The sequence below is a fragment of the Bombina bombina genome, chromosome 5 (assembly GCF_027579735.1).
Source record: "Bombina bombina isolate aBomBom1 chromosome 5, aBomBom1.pri, whole genome shotgun sequence".
Taxonomy (NCBI): Eukaryota; Metazoa; Chordata; class Amphibia; order Anura; family Bombinatoridae; genus Bombina; species Bombina bombina.
The window spans coordinates 530,323,317-530,343,879 of record NC_069503.1 but is presented as its reverse complement, the minus strand read 5'-3'; the positions used below and the strand labels follow the sequence as shown (position 1 = coordinate 530,343,879).

Here is a 20,563-nt window from a genome sequence, read left to right as displayed (position 1 = left end):
GACATTTCAGACTCAGGGAAGGCGTTACTTCAGTCTGATTCTGAAATGACAGCATTTAAATTTAAGCTTGAACACCTCCGCTTATTGCTTAGGGAGGTTTTAGCGACTCTGGATGACTGTGACCCCATTGTGGTTCCAGAGAAATTGTGTAAAATGGACAAATACTTTGCAGTGCCTGTTTACACTGATGTTTTTCCAGTCCCTAAGAGGTTTTCGGAAATTATTACTAAGGAATGGGATAGACCAGGTGTGCCGTTCTCTCCCCCTCTTGCTTTCAAAAAGATGTTTCCCATAGATGCCGCCATACGGGACTCGTGGCAGACGGTTCCTAAGGTGGAGGGAGCAGTCTCTACCCTAGCTAAGCATACAACTATCCCCGTTGAGGACAGTTGTGCTTTCCTAGATCCTATGGATAAAAAATTGGAGGGTCTCCTTAAGAAAATTTTTATACATCAAAGTTTTATTCTCCAGCCTCTTGCATGCATTGCCCCAGTTACTGCTGCAGTGGCTTTTTGGTTTGAGTCTCTTGAGGAGGCTCTACAGGTAGAGACCCCACTAGACGATATTCTAGACAGGATTAAAGCTCTTAAGTTAGCTAACTCCTTTATTTCTGACGCCATTTTTCATTTAGCCAAGCTAACGGCTAAGAATTCAGGTTTTGCCATTTTGGCGCGTAGGGCGCTATGGCTTAAGTCCTGGTCAGCAGACGTTACTTCAAAGTCTAAGCTTCTTAACATCCCCTTCAAGGGACAGACCCTATTCAGGCCTGGTCTGAAGGAGATCATTTCTGATATTACTGGAGGAAAAGGTCACGCCCTTCCTCAGGATAGGTCCAATAAGTTAAGGACCAAACAGAATAATTTTCGTTCCTTTCGAAACTTCAAGAGTGGCGCAGCTTCAGTTTCCTCTAATGCAAAACAAGAGGGAAATTTCGCCCAGTCCAAACCAGTCTGGAGACCTAACCAGGCTTGGAACAAGGGGAAGCAGGCCAAGAAACCTGCGGCTGCCTCTAAGACAGCATCAAGGAGTAGCCCCCGATCTGGGACCGGATCTAGTAGGGGGCAGACTTTCTCTCTTCGCCCAGGCTTGGGCAAGAGACGTCCAGGATCCCTGGGCATTAGAGATTGTTTCCCAGGGATATCTTCTGGACTTCAAAGCTTCATCTCCAAAGGGGAGATTTCATCTCTCACAATTATCTGTAAACCAGATAAAGAGAGAGGCATTCTTACGTTGTGTTCAAGACCTACTGGTTATGGGAGTGATCCACCCAGTTCCAAGGGAGTAACAGGGGCAGGGCTTCTATTCAAATCTGTTTTTAGTTCCAAAAAAAGAGGGAACTTTCAGACCAATCTTGGATCTCAAGATCCTAAACAAATTTCTCAGGGTTTCATCCTTCAAGATGGAGACTATCCGAACCATCCTCCCTATGATCCAGGAGGGTCAATATATGACTACCGTGGACTTAAAGGATGCTTATCTCCACATTCCGGTTCACAGAGATCATCATCAGTTCCTCAGGTTCGCCTTCTTAGACAGGCATTACCAGTTTATGGCTCTTCCCTTCGGGTTAGCCACGGCACCAAGAATCTTTACGAAGGTTCTAGGATCCTTACTGGCGGTTCTAAGGCCACAGGGCATAGCAGTGGCTCCTTACCTAGATGACATTCTGATACAGGCGTCGACTTTTCAAATCGCCAAGTCCCATACGGACATTGTTCTGGCCTTTCTGAGGTCTCACGGGTGGAAGGTGAACGAAGAAAAGAGTTCTCTCTCCCCTCTCACAAGAGTTTCCTTCCTAGGAACACTGATAGATTCAGTAGAAATGAAATTTTTTCTGACAAAGGTCAGGTTATCAAAGCTTCTAACTTCCTGCCGTGCTCTTCATTCCACTTCTCGGCCGTCAGTGGCTCAGTGTATGGAAGTAATCCGCCTAATGGTAGAGGCAATGGACATAGTTCCGTTTGCCAGCCTACATCTCAGACCACTGCAACTTTGCCTGCTCAATCAGTGGAATGGGGATTACACAGATTTGTCCCCTCTGCTAAATCAAGAGACCAGGGATTCTCTTCTCTGGTGGTTATCTCGGGTCCATCTGTCCAGGGGAATGAGTTTCCGCAGGCCAGAGTGGACTATAGTGACGACAGATGCCAGCCTTCTGTGCTGGGGGCGCGGTCTGGAACTCCCTGAAGGCTCAGGGTTCGTGGACTCAGGAGGAAGCCCTCCTTCCGATAAACATTCTGGAACTGAGAGCGATATTCAATGCCCTTCAGGCTTGGCCTCAACTAGCTGCGGTCAGGTTCATCAGATTTCAGTCGGACAATATCACGACTGTAGCCTATATCAACCATCAGGGGGGAACAAGAAGCCCCCTGGCAATGTTGGAGGTTTCAAAGAAAATTCTATGGGCAGAGGTTCACTCTTGCCATCTCTCAGCTATCCATATCCCAGGAGTAGAGAACTGGGAGGCGGATTTTCTAAGTCGGCAGACTTTTCATCCGGGGCTCCATCCGGAAGTATTTGCCCAGCTGATTCAACTATGGGGCAAACCAGAACTGGATCTGATGGCGTCTCGTCAGAACGCCAAGCTTCCTTGTTACGGGTCCAGGTTAAGGGATCCCCAGGCAGCGCTGATAGATGCTCTAGCAGTGCCCTGGTCCTTCAGCCTGGCTTATGTGTCCCCACCATTTCCTCTCTTCCCTCGTCTGATTGCCAAGATCAAGCAGGAGAGAGCTTTGGTGATTTTGATAGCACCTGCGTGGCCACGCAGGACTTGGTATGCAGATCTGGTGGACATGTCATCCCTTCCGTCATGGACTCTGCCGCTGAGGCAGGACCTTCTACTCCAAGGTCCTTTCAAACATCCAAATCTAATTTCTCTGCGTCTGACTGCTTGGAGAATGAACGCTTGATTTTATCAAAATGTGGTTTTTCCGAGTCGGTCATTGATACCTTAATTCAGGCTCGAAAGCCTGTCACCAGGAAAATCTATCATAAGATATGGTGTAAATATCTTCATTGGTGTGAATCCAAGGGTTACTCATGGAGTAAAGTCAGGATTCCTAGGATATTATCCTTTCTCCAAGAAGGATTGGAGAAGGGATTGTCAGCTAGTTCCTTAAAGGGACAGATTTCTGCTCTGTCTAATCTTCTGCACAAGCGTCTGGCAGATGTTCCAGGCGTTCAGGCGTTTTGTCAGGCTTTAGTTAGATTCAAGCCTGTGTTTAAATAAAGTTCTTCAAGGGGTTCCGTTTGAACCTCTGCATTCCATAGATATCAAGCTTTTATCTTGGAAAGTTCTGTTTTTGGTAGCTATCTCTTCGGCTCGAAGAGTTTCAGAGTTATCTGCCTTACAGTGTGATTCCCCTTATCTGATATTCCATGCAGATAAGGTAGTTTAGCATACCAAACCTGGGTTTCTTCCTAAGATGGTATCTAATAAGAATATCAATCAGGAGATTGTTGTTCCGTCACTGTGTCCTAATCCTTCTTCAAAGAAGGAACGTCTATTACACAATCTTGACGTGGTTCGTGCTTTAAAGTTTTATTTACAAGCTACTAAGGATTTTCGTCAAACATCTGCATTGTTTGTTGTCTACTCTGGACAGAGGAGAGGCCAAAATGCTTCGGCATCTTCTCTTTCTTTTTGGCTGAGAAGCATAATCCGTTTAGCTTATGAGACTGCTGGCCAGCAGCCTCCTCAAAGAATTACAGCTCATTCCACTAGAGCGGTAGCTTCCACATGGGCTTTTAAAAATGAGGCCTCTGTTGAACAGATTTGTAAGGCGGCGACTTGGTCTTCGCTTCATACTTTTTCTAAATTCTACAAACTTGATACTTTTGCTTCCTCGGAGGCTATTTTTGGGAGAAAGGTCTTGCAGGCAGTGGTGCCTTCCGTTTAAGTTCCTGCCTTGTCCCTCCCTTCATCCGTGTCCTAAAGCTTTGGTATTGGTATCCCACAAGTAATGGATAAACCCGTGGACTGGATACAGCTTACAAGAGAAACCAAAATTTATGCTTACCTGATAAATTTCTTTCTCTTGTGGTGTATCCAGTCCACGGCCCGCCCTGTCACTTTAAGGCAGGTGTTTTTTATTTTTAAACTACAGTCACCACTGCACCCTATAGTTTCTCCTTTTTCTTGCTTGTCTTCGGTCGAATGACTGGGGGTATCAGTTAGGGGAGGAGCTATATAGTCAGCGCTGCTGAGGGTGTCCTCTTGCAACTTCCTGTTGGGAAGGAGAATATCCCACAAGTAATGGATGAACCCATGGACTGGATACACCACAAGAGAGAGAAATTTATCAGGTAAGCATAAATTTTTTGTTTTTTCTCTACCTGGATTTAGGATGAAGGATATCTTTCCTGTGTAGAGCAGTCTAGTGTAGCCTGGTGGTTACCTCTGTGGCTTTGCAACTCGAAGGTTGATGGTTCGAATGCAGCTGCTATCGCTGGATGTCCATTTAAAACATCCTTGTTTAAGCAGATCCGGTTCTTAGGGACCGTTTTCTTTTGCAACCTCGCTTGGATACTAAGTTTCTTGGGATCTGAGGTTTAATGTGGCAGTAGCCTGTTTCTAGGTGTCGCGGTAGCTCCCGAATCTTGGCGGTTCTGGTTTTTCCAGCGTCTACTAGTAGACTTTTTGGGATTGCTTCGTGCTGGTTCCATCCTCAGAGGTGGACCTAGACTTGAGTTCTGGTGTTGGCACCAGGTTGGATCCTTTGGATGCAGATTGGTTTTTCAGACAGGGAAGCTCGTTGCCTTAGAGCTTACGAAGTTAGAATTACTTAATCGGTTTCTACCCTACAATTCACCTTCAGGTCTTCGTTGGCGCTGTGTGGTGGGGGGGTGATAGATTCAGCCCAGGCCGAGTCTTCGACATAGCATTGGGTTTTTTGTCTGTCTTATTAGTCTTTTTGGATTACCGGTTGGGGAATCGTTCTCCAGTGTTCGGTTCTGATCCTCCGGTGTTGAGGAATTTTATCCTAGTTTCCCCAGGGCAGTTTTTCTCTTGGTCTCTTTCCCGTCAGCAGGGTGAGAGTGTTTTCTGGGGTATGTGGATGAGAAATGTCCTTCAAATTATCCCTGGGGTTTTCCCAGTCGAGCATTTTGCTCAGACGTCTGGTTTTCTGGGTTCATGCCAGTTGGGACCTCTTGGTGAAGGGATTATTCTGACTTAGCGAGTTCCTCCTGCGTGGATGGGAGGGTCTCAAATTTGGTGGTGGCCCGAGGCCCATTACGGCTCTTGGCAGCAATCCATTTTCTGAGCGTGCTCTTCCGGAATGGATGTTCCTTACGATTAGGGCTGGGAGATTAACCGCATATGCGGTTTTAAACCGCGATTAACTGCCACGATTTAAAAACCGCGAGAGTCTGCGTTTTTTTTATGGGGGGGGCGGGCCTGGGGGGACATCACGTCACGATTGTGCCATGTGCAGGTCAGTCCCGGGCACCTTCATTCCTGGACAATGCAGTGTCCCGGAATGGAAAGTCGTCTGCCAGTGACGTCACACCCCAGGCAGCTCAGCAGATTGATCCGCTACCTGTTAGCCCTTCTCCTCGCTCGGCTCCCCATGTGCTGCAGCAGGATAGGCTTTGGCAGGATTTCACCGCAGAGACTAATGGTGTATGTAGTTCCTATCACTAGTAATTCTGGGATATGTAGGCTTTGGCAGGATTTCACCGCAGACTCGCAGAGACTAATGGGGTATGTAGTTCCTATCGCTAGTTATTCTGGGGTATGTAGGCTTCTCAACACAGAGACTATTGGGCTATTTAGTTTTTTATCGCTAGTGCTTTTGGGATATGTAGGTGTCAGACGGAGCACAAGGCCACAGGTACAGCGCAGGTATTTATGGGATGTGTATTTTTTGGTACATATGGGATGCGTAGGCATCAGCAGGGTTTCAGCACAAGCACTATATAGATCATGACCCCATGTTAGCAGCAGTAATGTTTCATGTGAGAGTGTTAAAGTAGTTTTTAGGAAAATCACGATTAAATCGCAATCGCGATTTTTTTGGGTACAAAATAGCAATTTTCATTGTTGCCCATATCGCCCAGCCCTAATTACGATAATCCGTTTGATCTATCTGTCTATCCAGAGGTTTTCAATTGTGTATCTGAGGAAAGCAGATCGAGTTTCTCAGCTGAGGTCCGCTGGACAAAGTGGCCAAAAAGGATTAGTTCCCGGCCTAGCAAGCTATTGGCCTGGAGTTTGAATCCTGCTGTGGCAGTTTTCCTAATTCTGAGGAGGTTTTTTTGTAACCTTTCTTTCGGCCATGTCACTCTTTTTTCGAGGATGGCTCAATCCTCTCTGGAGTGAGCGTCTATGAGTCTGTTGCTCCTTTTGCCCGTGAGTTTGTATTTACAGTTTTGAGGCTTCACTACCATGAGTTCCCTTGTTGTGGGGATCTACGCGGTCAGGGTCTCTTTACGTCTTGGGATCTTTCTTCTGGGGCGATTTGCGAGGGTTCGCTTGGACCTAGCAGAGAGAAGGTTTTCTGAAGGTTTTCGGTCTTTCCTTCAGTGTCGTACCTGGTTCCTCGTCTCCTATTTATGGCGTGGAGGACTCCCTTCTTTTATTGGGAGGAGCTAGCTAGTATCCTTCCCCTCTAGAATGAGCTGGTGAAGGGCTTGTCTAGCTCGTTCTTGTTCAAGGGACAGGCTGTTGGTTGGCTTAGCTGCCCTGGCAAGCGGAAGGTTGCAAATGGATAACAGCTGTGGTTCCTTTCTCTGGTATGCTTTTCGCAAGCAGTTTTTACTATCTGTGCTCCAGAGGTTCATTGATCTTCCAGGTGTTAAGTTGTTTTTTGCTAGGGCATTGCCTGTGGCAGGGCCGGCAGGTCTATTTCTTGCTCCTTTGGGGTTGGATTTATCCTTTAGGAGTTGCATCGGTTTTCCTTTGTACCTGTACAGGAGGTTGTCTTTGAATCTTATTCAAAGACCTATTTCGTCTGTAGATTGGGTTTCTACGTGTCATAGTTCATGTGCTGCAATTTGCAATACGTTCTCCTTCTTGGGGTCTCCCTTCTAATAAGGCTATCTGAGTTTTTTCTACCTAAGATGGTCGTATCCATTGTCCAAATGGGAAGAGATTCTTCCTTTTTTGGGGGAATTTTACCTTGAGGTTTTTGTCAGACTTCTTCAGGATAGTCTGTTTTTGCCGTTATGTTAATTATATCTGGGGAGTGCTAGGTTTGGAATCTGATTAACTTCCTCCTTGTTGGTGGAGGTGTGTTTTTTGCTGGCTTTGGGGGTCATCGGGACACAAGCCTCATCAGAGGTCTATGTCTCAGTTCGAGTGCAGTGACATCTTTGTGGCTCCCTAACATGAGATCCTATGGTTCTGATTGTGGGGCGGCTGCTTGGTCCTCCTAACATTTTTATTCTTTTTTTACTTCTATCAAGGAAGCCTTCAGGAGTTTGGTTTTCTTGCAGGCTGTGGTGCCCTCAGGTTGGGCCGCCTCTTTTTGTACCCTCTCGCTACCATTCAGTGTCCTCTGCAGCTTGGGTATACTTTTCCCACAAGTAATGAATGCAGCTGTGGACTCTCCCTGTATTTAGAAGGAAAACATAAATTATGATTTACCACATAATTTCCTTTCCTTCAATACAGGGAGAGTCCACAGCTCCCGCCCATGCTCTCCGGTGGGCGGCCCTAAATTTAAGGGTTTTTTTTCTTCTGGCACCTTTTTCACCCTGATATTTCTTCTATTATTCCTTGTTCCCTCGGCAGAATGACTGGGGAATGGAAGAAGTGGCGGAGGTATTTGAGCCTTTGGCTGGGGTGTCTTTACCTTCTCCTGGTGGCCAGGTTCTGTATTCCCACAAGTAATGAATGCAGCTGTGGACTCTCCCTGTATTGAAGGAAAGGAAATGATCTGGTAAGTCATAATTTATGTTTTTGCGACTGAGTGATTCATTATTGACATATATTATGGATTGAATGTCATTTAAGGCACTTGGTTTGTTTAAGAGACACTAATTTGCTGTGGTCTAGCCTTATACTATTACAAATATATAGATTCACATTTTAAATTTCAAATATTGCTTAATTAGAATCGAATTAGAAAAATTTGAATCAAATATTACATTTAAAGAAAGCATTAGAAATACTATTACATAAAACGAATGTTAGAATGTTGTGCAAATATTCTAAATTCGAAACGAACAAATGTGTTAAAATTTGTTTCAATTTTCGAATGTTGCTAAATATTCGCCCATCCCTAATTTCTTTGCCCCTAAAGTATTGTAGAATTCCAAGGTTATTTATCCTGTCCTCTGTTTTCTCATTTGTTTTTCTTTCCTTTCAAATATTTATGAATTTTCATGTTTCACATTTTTTCTTTAAAGGGACACTGAACCCGAATTTTTTCTTTCGTGATTCAGATAGAGCATGCACTTTTAAGCAACTTTCTACTTTACTCCTCTACTTTCTTACTTTCTTCGTTCTCTTGCTATCTTTATTTGAAAAAGAAGGCATCTAAGCTAAGGAGACGGCCAATTTTTGGTTCAGTACACTGGACAGCACTTGTTTATTGTTGTGTGAATTTATCCACCAATCTGCAAGAACAACCCAGGTTCTTCACCAAAAATAGGCCGGCATCTAAACTAACATTCTTGCTTTTCAAATAAAGATACCCAGGAGGAGATCGTAATTTGTCCCCCAATCCCACCCTATCTATTCTTGTGATATTTGCGTCTATCAAGTTTGCCAAGCATCTTTAGGACTTTTTCACACAAGCTATTTTTTGTTTTTTTATATTTTTTGTCATTTCACCAGACTTTTTCATCGCTCAGTTGTTGTACTTATATATTTGAAAAAAGTGTCCGATTCAGAAAATTCTATGTTTTTTGCAGGATTTTCACCCCTGGTTCACAATATTTTTTGATACATGGATCTCTAACTATATATAATTTTTGGTACACGGACCTTTGACTATTTTCATTTTTTCACCCACATTTGAATTTGTATCCACATTTTTAATCCACGGTTACATTTTTTAATTCAAGGTTATATCATCATTTTTTATAAAAATATATATATTTTTTTTTTGGAATATCACAGTATCCCAGTTCATTTATCTATAGGACATATAAGACTACCTCCACCAAGGATATACATCTACTCATTTGTATTGTTCGTACTTACCATCTGTTTACATCCATTGTGATGTCTTATCATTTGTTTTTAATATTTTTATCTATTCCCTGTATTAGTTTTATTTACAATTCATGTTAAGGTATCATGGATCCATGAATTTAAGAGTTTTTATACCACTGTCTTATCTGTAATATATTGTTATTGTTTTATATGTAATAAATTGAATTTTTAACATCACATCTACTTGCACGTTTAGTACCTGCCTCCGTTTGGTAGGCGCCTGGGCATATCTACTATTCATTACTATCCTCTCGGTGTTTGCTAGGTTGCACCCATCCTAGGCTATAGGTACAAGTAGGCGCTTAGCCCACTCTTTTCATACAAATAAAGATACCAACAGAATGAAGAAAATATGAGTAAATTAGAAAGTTGCTTAAAATTGCATGCTCTATCTGAATCACAAAAGGGTTCAGTGTCCCTTTAAGCAGTCAAACATGTTTGATATAAGTTTAAGTAATGTTACTAGTAATATAATGTTGGAAAACGTACTTGGTTTTATTCATTTATTTTTGATCTTTTCTCATTTTCATTTCTAGAAATTCCACCTGACCTAAATTGTGACATCCCACAATGCTTTACTGAAGGTCTAATCAGCCAATTGATTATTGAGAAAAAGCTGGATATATTGCTGCTCCTGCTAACTGGAAATGCCAGTGGAAATGATACAGAAAAACATGCAGGACTAATCAAAGTGTATCCTGATTCAAGCATTGATATTGGCGGTGTTGTACGGGCACTGGATAGAAGTAAATTCAGGTTGACCGTGGTCAAATTACTAATAAAACAAGGAGGTAATGTTCTTTCATATACCTCATGTTTGTACACTTTTAAAGGGACAGTATATACCAATTTTCATATAACTGCATGTAATAGACACTCCTATAAATAAATATATGCACAGATACTGATCTAAAAATCCAGTATAAAACCTTTGAAAAACTTACTTAGAAGCTCCCAGTTTAGCACTGTTAATGAGGTAGTCTGGAACACATACTGAAAGGGTCTGGGAAAACAAAAAGAGCAGACACTCACCAACCTCCCCTCTTCCCTGCATATGAAAAGACAGATAACATAAACAGGAGCCTGCAGGAATCTGTAGACATCGGTATACATCTGGCACGGTGGGGCTTCGTTAGGAGTCTGAAAATCAGCATAATGTTCTTAAAAAAAAAAAAAGCAAAACTATACATTTTTTGATAAAAACACTACCAGATGGGCTATACAAATGGATCATCGACAAATTCATTTATACAAAGAAAAAACATAATTTATGTAAGAACGTACCTGATAAATTCATTTCTTTCATATTGGCAAGAGTCCATGAGCTAGTGACGTATGGGATATACAATCCTACCCGGAGGGGCAAAGTTTCCCAAACCTCAAAATGCCTATAAATACACCCCTCACCACACCCACAATTCAGTTTAACGAATAGCCAAGTAGTGGGGTGATAAAATAAGGAGTAGAAAGCATACATAAAGAGGAACTGGAAATATAATTGTGCTTTTATACAAAAATCATAACCACCATAAAAAGGTATGGAAGAACTGAATTTATTAGCTAAGTTCTTACATAAATTATGTTTTCTTTCATGTAATTGGCAAGAGTCCATGAGCTACTTATGTATGGGATAGAAATACTCAAGATGTGGAAGTCCACAGAAGAGTCACTAGAGAGGGAGGGATAAAATAACAGCCATTTCCACTGAGAAATTAAATCCAAACAATATTTAAGTTTTCTCAACAAAAAAAACTTGAATCAAACTGAGACATCTGTCTGAAGAACTTTTTCTACCAAAGACTGCTTCAGAAGAAGCAAATACATTAAAATGGTAAAAACCAATAAAAGTATGCAAAGAAGACCAAATTACTGATTTGCAAATCTGATCAACCTAAGCCTCATTCTGAAAAAGGCCCAAAAAAGGCGACTGAACTTAGAAGAATGAGCTGTAAAACTCTGAGGCGGAGCCGGCCCTGCCTCCAAATAAACCTTGAAAAACAAAAGCTTTAATCAGGATGCCAAAGAAATAGCAGAGGCTTCCTAACCTTTTCTGGAACCAGAAAAACAGCAAATAGACTAGAAGTCTGCTGAAATCCTAATAACCTCGATATAGAATTTTAAAGATCTTACCACATCCAAAAAATGTAAAGAACTCTCAAGAATTCTTTAGGATTAGGACACAAAGAAGGGACAACAGATTCTCTACTAATGTTGTTCAAATTCACAGCCTTAGGAAAAAAAGAAGTCCACAAAACAACTTATCTAGATGAAAAAATCAGATAAGGAGACACACAAGAGAGAACTGATAAATCAGAAACTCTTGTAGCAGAGATATAGTCAAAAGAAACAACACTTTCCAAGAAAGTAGATAATCTTCAAAGCAAATAAGACTCCAAAAAGGAGAAATTAATAAATGAACAGGCTTGATACCAACTAAAGCCTGAACAAAACAGCGAGTATCAGGAAGTTAAAATTTGCAGGCAAACTTATCCAAACCATCCTGAAAAACTTTAAAATCCTAGGCATTCTAAAAGAACACCAAGAGAATTTATGAAAAGAACACTATAAAATAAAGGTTTTCCAAACCTGGTAATACATGTTCCTTGACACAGACTTATAAGCCTGCAACATAGCGATAAAAACTGAGCCAGAGTAACCTCTATGGCTCAACACTAATCAATTTCCATACCCCCAAATTAGTAATTTGAGATTCTGATGGAAAAAATAGCCCCTAAAACAAGAGGGCTTGCCAAAGAAAAGCGGCCAATGAAGGCAACTGGACATACGAACAGGATCCACATACCAAACCTGTGAGGCCATGCTGAAGCTATCAGAAAAACATGACACTGTTCCAATATGATCTTGAAAATCACCTTTGGAAGAAAAAACCAAAGCCGGAAAGATGTAGTTAGGTTGATAACCAAGACATTGCTAATGCATCCACCATTTCCACCTTAGGATCCCTGTACCTGAAAAGGTACCTGGGAAATTGAGAACACACATCTGTATAGAGACACCACTCTCCCAGATGTAAAGACTGACGACTGAGATAATCCACCTCTCAAATGTCTAAAATCGTAGAAAATAGACAGGAGATGAATTCCATCTAAGAACGTATTCAAGATACCTCTTAATTGCTAAGGAACCGAGTCCCTATTGTTGATTGACATATACCACAGTTGTGATATTGAATGTCTGAAAGCAAAAAAATGAAAAAGTTCTCTCATAAAAGAGGCCAAGCCTGAAAGAGCTCTAAAAAATAGCACGGAGTTCCAAAATATCGATTGGAAACCTCGCCTCTTGAAGTTTCCAAACCCCTTGTGCTGTCAAAAGACCCTCAGACAGCTCCCCAACCTGTAAGACTTGCATCCATTAAGAATACAGTCCAAGAAGGACGAACAAAAGAAGGCCCCCTGAATAAAATGATGATAGACTAATCACCAAAACGAGTAGAGTGTTAGGATTTAAAAATATCAACTGTGATATTTAAAAACAACAACAAATAGTGCCACTGGAAACCAAAAATTACCAGAGCACTGTTAAGAGGCGCTTAGGACAGAAGTGGAACAATATAGGTTCTAGTAAATAGAACACTTAACCTAAATAATATCAAGAAGATAATGTCAGAGAGATAATAATAATGGCAGAGAGATAATAATAATAATGTAAGGTATAAATAACAACAATATTTGATGAATACAACAATCTGGAGGTAAGTGTGATTTATGTTAGTCCTTTTTATATGGTGAACTTATCTAACCAGGCAGAGTCCCAAAATAATGCCCAAACGGTGTGTACAGTGGGCCAAAGGTCCAGATGAAGGTAGGCCGCTCCTCCTGAGTGTTATGCCAGGAACACAGATGGATAATCTAAAACAAATTAGATAGAGGGCGCCACATGGTGCAGATCATATGAGGTAAATATAACACAGCGATATAATAATAAGAATCCTACTCACAAATTGTGGCGCACATAAAGTGCAGAAAAAGCAGTCCGGAACCACACGTCGTCCGGTCGACCACAATGGATGGGATTGCCCAAGTGGAGATCCTCGTCTCACCAGGGAGAGTCCAGGGAAGTCCAAGAAGGAGGAATGGGTATGGAACTGTGCACCAAAGTTCCAGCCAAATGCTCAGGAGTGACCAAGATAGGTTCCCCAGGCCCAAGCCCAAGGATAAAAAGAAATGGTCGGCAGCAGATGAAGATTAAAATATGCAAAGTTTAATTGCAAAATTAAAAGCAACAGTATTAAAAACAACAGCAACGCGTTTCTCAGTGATACACACTGTTTCATCAGGCTATACAAACATTCTAAAAGCTGCCATATTTAAACTAGTTGGGAACCAATCGGTGATCAGAAAAAACCCACACCCCTAAAGGAGCATACCATTCAGTAATTGGGGATCCAAGGTGCAAAAGTTAATTAAAAATACAGATAAAACCACATTAATATTGATTATACAGAACATATTACATCAAAAAACAAAATACAAATAACATACATATATTTAAAAAGAATTACATAATTTTAATTGGCTATATGAAGATAATGTGTTAGTGCTCTGCACTCTCAAAAGGAGAGCAAATTGGTATATGTCTCAACTAAACAAAGACACTCTCTTTAGATTTGGCATTATGTATTTAATTTTCAATTAATATCCAAGGCTAATTGATAAGGGATCATTATTGATGGAGTTTAGGGATGCTAATACATGTGTGTACTGAATAATAGTACACATAATAACGAAAGAATAAAATACGTGTCAGGCTATGCTGCATCTAGGCGAGTGTACTCAGGTATGGATCGCAAACACACATATCGATCGCAAACACACATACAGACATGATGAGAACTGTCATAGTATGGTCAAAGATACACATACTGAGCCGTTATATATATCCCCATAGCAACCATTAGTATAATATGAAGACAAAATGTTAAATATTGGGTATGATCGGCCAATAGCGTATAGCTAAAACACTAATATTGATACGTAAGCAGTGATGTCAGGAGAGGTGTAACAAGATGCGCCAATAAAAGTCTACAGCGCAAAAGTTAGGAAGAGATGTGAGCGGAATGTAATGCAACACCAGCCAATAGAAAGCGGCTGAACGTAAACAAGGAAGTGAATGATAGGATATAATGACCAATAGTGTGTGACTAATATGAGGTGGGCAGTCATAGAAAAGAGGAGCGACCAGATGCGCCAATGATAATAAGCGGGGCAGTGAGGTGGGGTGGGAGAGGGAAGATGTAAACAAATAATACCGAGCACAGCCAATGGAAAGTGGCTGAGAGGTGAAAGGAGCGTGTGGTGTCAGTCTAATCCGTAACATTACATCAATGTGAATAGTGACTTACAAGGGAGAAAACTACGTTAATACAATTGTGCCAGATGGATAATAAGATATAAGAATGGATAATAATGGTAATGATAGTGATAATAGTGATTATCGATGGTGATCTGTGGCCCAAAGGGTATATGAAAATCGGCAGAATATAATAAAGAGCCTGCCGATATGTGATGATGAATATACATATATATGGTAACCTAGTGAATCTAATCCATATTAAAATTCCAATAGGATAATGCCTAAATAGGGGGATGATGAGAAGGCACAACTGGAGGAATAATAGGGAATAATAAAAAACATAAAAACATTCAAATCTGTCATATGTGGACAATAACCACAGGGATATAATGGTATCAATCAATCTATAGATAGTATGACAAAAAGATGAAAGAGATAAAATAGGGCAAAATGGTAAAGACCACAGTGATGGAATATAGAGAGAATGTAGGAGATATATAAGAAAAACAGGGTCAGAGCTCATATAGTATGAATAGGGATCAAAAAAGGATATATAATAATTATGTCAAAATAAAATAAAACTAGGGAACAAGCGTATATAGGTGCGGGGGGAGGGAAAGTGTACCCTATATAGGGGGGGGGGGGAAAGGGATATTAGAAGGGGAGTGTCAAATATTGGGACAATATCAATACTCATGATCAATATCAATATAAATAACATTGATGTTAATACATATGTTAATATTAAAAAGTAAATGTGAATATCAGAATGCTGCTAAGTCCATGTTGAGGTTGAGACCCGAGGGAAACAAGGTCTTCAGTTTATAGATCCAATATGTTTCCCTCTGTCTCAACCTATTGAATCTATTGTATAAATGGGAATGGGGAATCATTTCAAGTGGGCAAATGCTGAATGTATTGGTTATTCTATTGTGTGTATTGTTACAGTGTCTAGGGACGCTGTGATTGCGATATTTATTTTTAATGTTTCTTAAGTGTTCATTCCACCTATCCCTTATCAGTCTGCAGGTACGGCCCACATATTGAATCCCACAAAGATTGCAGGTCAATAGGTAGATAACATAAGAGGAGGTACATGTCAAGAATTGTGGAATATTGTATAGCTTCTTTGTAATGCTAGATGAAAAAGTTTTGCTCCCAAATGTAGTATATTTGCACATATTGCAATTTTTTACGTGGACATTTCCCTATTCCGTTCTTTTTATTTGGTAAGGAGGGATTTTTTGTTCTATTAAATTTGTGGACTACAACTTTACTAGGTGCTAGTACACTTTTAAGTGTAGGGGCTCGTCTAAATACACACTTTGGTTCATGATCTACTAATTTTCCCAAGATTGGATCCCTTTTGACCAGATCCCAATGTTTTTTAATGATACGTTTTATCTTAGTGTGGTTCACACTATATTTGGTGATAAATAAGGGATTGGAATGATTCGCAATAGTGGTATCGGTATTGAGGTCTTGTTTATTTCTCTTTGGTTTATATACAAAATAAGAATCTCTATTATCAGATTTAGCTCTTTCGTATCCAATGTCAATTATTTGTTTAGGATACCCTTTTTCCTCAAATCTAGTTTTCAAAATAATACTTTGTTGTTCAAAATCTTCGATATTACTGCAGTTTCTTCGTATCCTTTTGAACTGCCCATATGGAATATTATTAAGCCAAGGACTATAGTGGTTACTCTTATAATGAAGATAACTGTTACAATCGACAGTTTTGAAATGTGTGGTCGTGATAATTTTATTCTCATTAGAGAAAGATAGACATAGATCAAGAAATACCACTGATTGATGTTCAATATTGCTAGAAAAAGTTAGGCCCATCTTGTTAGAATTAAGATGTTTGACAAAAAGTTCAGCAGATGTAGCGTCCCCCCTCCATAAAAACAACAGATCGTCTATGTATCTGCCATAGAAGACCAGGTTCGCTCCAAAGCCTGACCCATAGATGTACTCGGCTTCAAATAGCCCCATGAAAAGATTGGCAAAACTGGGAGCGAACCTGGTCCCCATGGCAGTACCTAGTATCTGTAAATAGTATTCGTCTTGGTAGACAAAGAAATTATGTTCTAAAATAAAAGATATCAATTGTACAATAAACTCCTTTTGTAATGCAGGAATATAAATATCACTTGCCAAAAATTCAGATACGGCTTGAATACCCAAATGGTGCTGTATATTAGAGTATAAGGCATGTACGTCACATGAGATCCACATCAGTTTTTCATTTAAAGTGATCTGTTCAAGTTTTTTAATCAGGTCAGGGGAATCTTTGATATAAGAATCCAATGTGACGACGTAGCGTTGAAGGAACCAATCAACATATTCGGATACATTATCGGTTAGGCTCCCAATCCCGGCTATGATGGGTCTTCCGGGTGGGTATTTGGGGTCTTTATGAACCTTTGGCAAGTGATAATAAAAGGCGCAATTAGGTTTTATAGGGATTAAAAAATTCCTTTCAGCTGTACTAACAATACCTTCCTGGTATCCAAAATTAATAATACCTGTCAGAATTTTGAGAAATTTTTCAGTGGGGTCAGTATGTAGCTTCCTATAATATTTCGTGTCACTCAGAATTTTATTTGCTTCAAGCAAGTAATCAGATAGATCTTGATTAATATACAGCACCATTTGGGTATTCAAGCCGTATCTGAATTTTTGGCAAGTGATATTTATATTCCTGCATTACAAAAGGAGTTTATTGTACAATTGATATCTTTTATTTTAGAACATAATTTCTTTGTCTACCAAGACGAATACTATTTACAGATACTAGGTACTGCCATGGGGACCAGGTTCGCTCCCAGTTTTGCCAATCTTTTCATGGGGCTATTTGAAGCCGAGTACATCTATGGGTCAGGCTTTGGAGCGAACCTGGTCTTCTATGGCAGATACATAGACGATCTGTTGTTTTTATGGAGGGGGGACGCTACATCTGCTGAACTTTTTGTCAAACATCTTAATTCTAACAAGATGGGCCTAACTTTTTCTAGCAATATTGAACATCAATCAGTGGTATTTCTTGATCTATGTCTATCTTTCTCTAATGAGAATAAAATTATCACGACCACACATTTCAAAACTGTCGATTGTAACAGTTATCTTCATTATAAGAGTAACCACTATAGTCCTTGGCTTAATAATATTCCATATGGGCAGTTCAAAAGGATACGAAGAAACTGCAGTAATATCGAAGATTTTGAACAACAAAGTATTATTTTGAAAACTAGATTTGAGGAAAAAGGGTATCCTAAACAAATAATTGACATTGGATACGAAAGAGCTAAATCTGATAATAGAGATTCTTATTTTGTATATAAACCAAAGAGAAATAAACAAGACCTCAATACCGATACCACTATTGCGAATCATTCCAATCCCTTATTTATCACCAAATATAGTGTGAACCACACTAAGATAAAACGTATCATTAAAAAACATTGGGATCTGGTCAAAAGGGATCCAATCTTGGGAAAATTAGTAGATCATGAACCAAAGTGTGTATTTAGACGAGCCCCTACACTTAAAAGTGTACTAGCACCTAGTAAAGTTGTAGTCCACAAATTTAATAGAACAAAAAATCCCTCCTTACCAAATAAAAAGAACGGAATAGGGAAATGTCCACGTAAAAATTGCAATATGTGCAAATATACTACATTTGGGAGCAAAACTTTTTCATCTAGCATTACAAAGAAGCTATACAATATTCCACAATTCTTGACATGTACCTCCTCTTATGTTATCTACCTATTGACCTGCAATCTTTGTGGGATTCAATATGTGGGCCGTACCTGCAGACTGATAAGGGATAGGTGGAATGAACACTTAAGAAACATTAAAAATAAATATCGCAATCACAGCGTCCCTAGACACTGTAACAATACACACAATAGAATAACCAATACATTCAGCATTTGCCCACTTGAAATGATTCCCCATTCCCATTTATACAATAGATTCAATAGGTTGAGACAGAGGGAAACATATTGGATCTATAAACTGAAGACCTTGTTTCCCTCGGGTCTCAACCTCAACATGGACTTAGCAGCATTCTGATATTCACATTTACTTTTTAATATTAACATATGTATTAACATCAATGTTATTTATATTGATATTGATCATGAGTATTGATATTGTCCCAATATTTGACACTCCCCTTCTAATATCCCTTTCCCCCCCCCCCTATATAGGGTACACTTTCCCTCCCCCCGCACCTATATACGCTTGTTCCCTAGTTTTATTTTATTTTGACATAATTATTATATATCCTTTTTTGATCCCTATTCATACTATATGAGCTCTGACCCTGTTTTTCTTATATATCTCCTACATTCTCTCTATATTCCATCACTGTGGTCTTTACCATTTTGCCCTATTTTATCTCTTTCATCTTTTTGTCATACTATCTATAGATTGATTGATACCATTATATCCCTGTGGTTATTGTCCACATATGACAGATTTGAATGTTTTTATGTTTTTTATTATTCCCTATTATTCCTCCAGTTGTGCCTTCTCATCATCCCCCTATTTAGGCATTATCCTATTGGAATTTTAATATGGATTAGATTCACTAGGTTACCATATATATGTATATTCATCATCACATATCGGCAGGCTCTTTATTATATTCTGCCGATTTTCATATACCCTTTGGGCCACAGATCACCATCGATAATCACTATTATCACTATCATTACCATTATTATCCATTCTTATATCTTATTATCCACCTGGCACAATTGTATTAACGTAGTTTTCTCCCTTGTAAGTCACTATTCACATTGATGTAATGTTACGGATTAGACTGACACCACACGCTCCTTTCACCTCTCAGCCACTTTCCATTGGCTGTGCTCGGTATTATTTGTTTACATCTTCCCTCTCCCACCCCACCTCACTGCCCCGCTTATTATCATTGGCGCATCTGGTCGCTCCTCTTTTCTATGACTGCCCACCTCATATTAGTCACACACTATTGGTCATTATATCCTATCATTCACTTCCTTGTTTACGTTCAGCCGCTTTCTATTGGCTGGTGTTGCATTACATTCCGCTCACATCTCTTCCTAACTTTTGCGCTGTAGACTTTTATTGGCGCATCTTGTTACACCTCTCCTGACATCACTGCTTACGTATCAATATTAGTGTTTTAGCTATACGCTATTGGCCGATCATACCCAATATTTAACATTTTGTCTTCATATTATACTAATGGTTGCTATGGGGATATATATAACGGCTCAGTATGTGTATCTTTGACCATACTATGACAGTTCTCATCATGTCTGTATGTGTGTTTGCGATCGATATGTGTGTTTGCGATCCATACCTGAGTACACTCGCCTAGATGCAGCATAGCCTGACACGTATTTTATTCTTTCGTTATTATGTGTACTATTATTCAGTACACACATGTATTAGCATCCCTAAACTCCATCAATAATGATCCCTTATCAATTAGCCTTGGATATTAATTGAAAATTAAATACATAATGCCAAATCTAAAGAGAGTGTCTTTGTTTAGTTGAGACATATACCAATTTGCTCTCCTTTTGAGAGTGCAGAGCACTAACACATTATCTTCATATAGCCAATTAAAATTATGTAATTCTTTTTAAATATATGTATGTTATTTGTATTTTGTTTTTTGATGTAATATGTTCTGTATAATCAATATTAATGTGGTTTTATCTGTATTTTTAATTAACTTTTGCACCTTGGATCCCCAATTACTGAATGGTATGCTCCTTTAGGGGTGTGGGTTTTTTCTGATCACCGATTGGTTCCCAACTAGTTTAAATATGGCAGCTTTTAGAATGTTTGTATAGCCTGATGAAACAGTGTGTATCACTGAGAAACGCGTTGCTGTTGTTTTTAATACTGTTGCTTTTAATTTTGCAATTAAACTTTGCATATTTTAATCTTCATCTGCTGCCGACCATTTCTTTTTATCCTTGGGCTTGGGCCTGGGGAACCTATCTTGGTCACTCCTGAGCATTTGGCTGGAACTTTGGTGCACAGTTCCATACCCATTCCTCCTTCTTGGACTTCCCT

At 39.7% G+C, this 20,563-nt stretch overlaps 1 protein-coding gene across 1 annotated transcript in view; it reads left to right on the top strand.

Annotated features, from left to right (window-relative positions):
* Positions 1–20,563, top strand: part of LOC128660548 (TPR and ankyrin repeat-containing protein 1-like) — a 327,764-nt gene that overhangs the window by 83,747 nt on the left and 223,454 nt on the right. Inside the window, 1 exon segment of the mRNA XM_053714460.1 lies at positions 9,700–9,954. Within this exon segment, the coding sequence (XP_053570435.1) occupies positions 9,700–9,954 (255 nt within the window).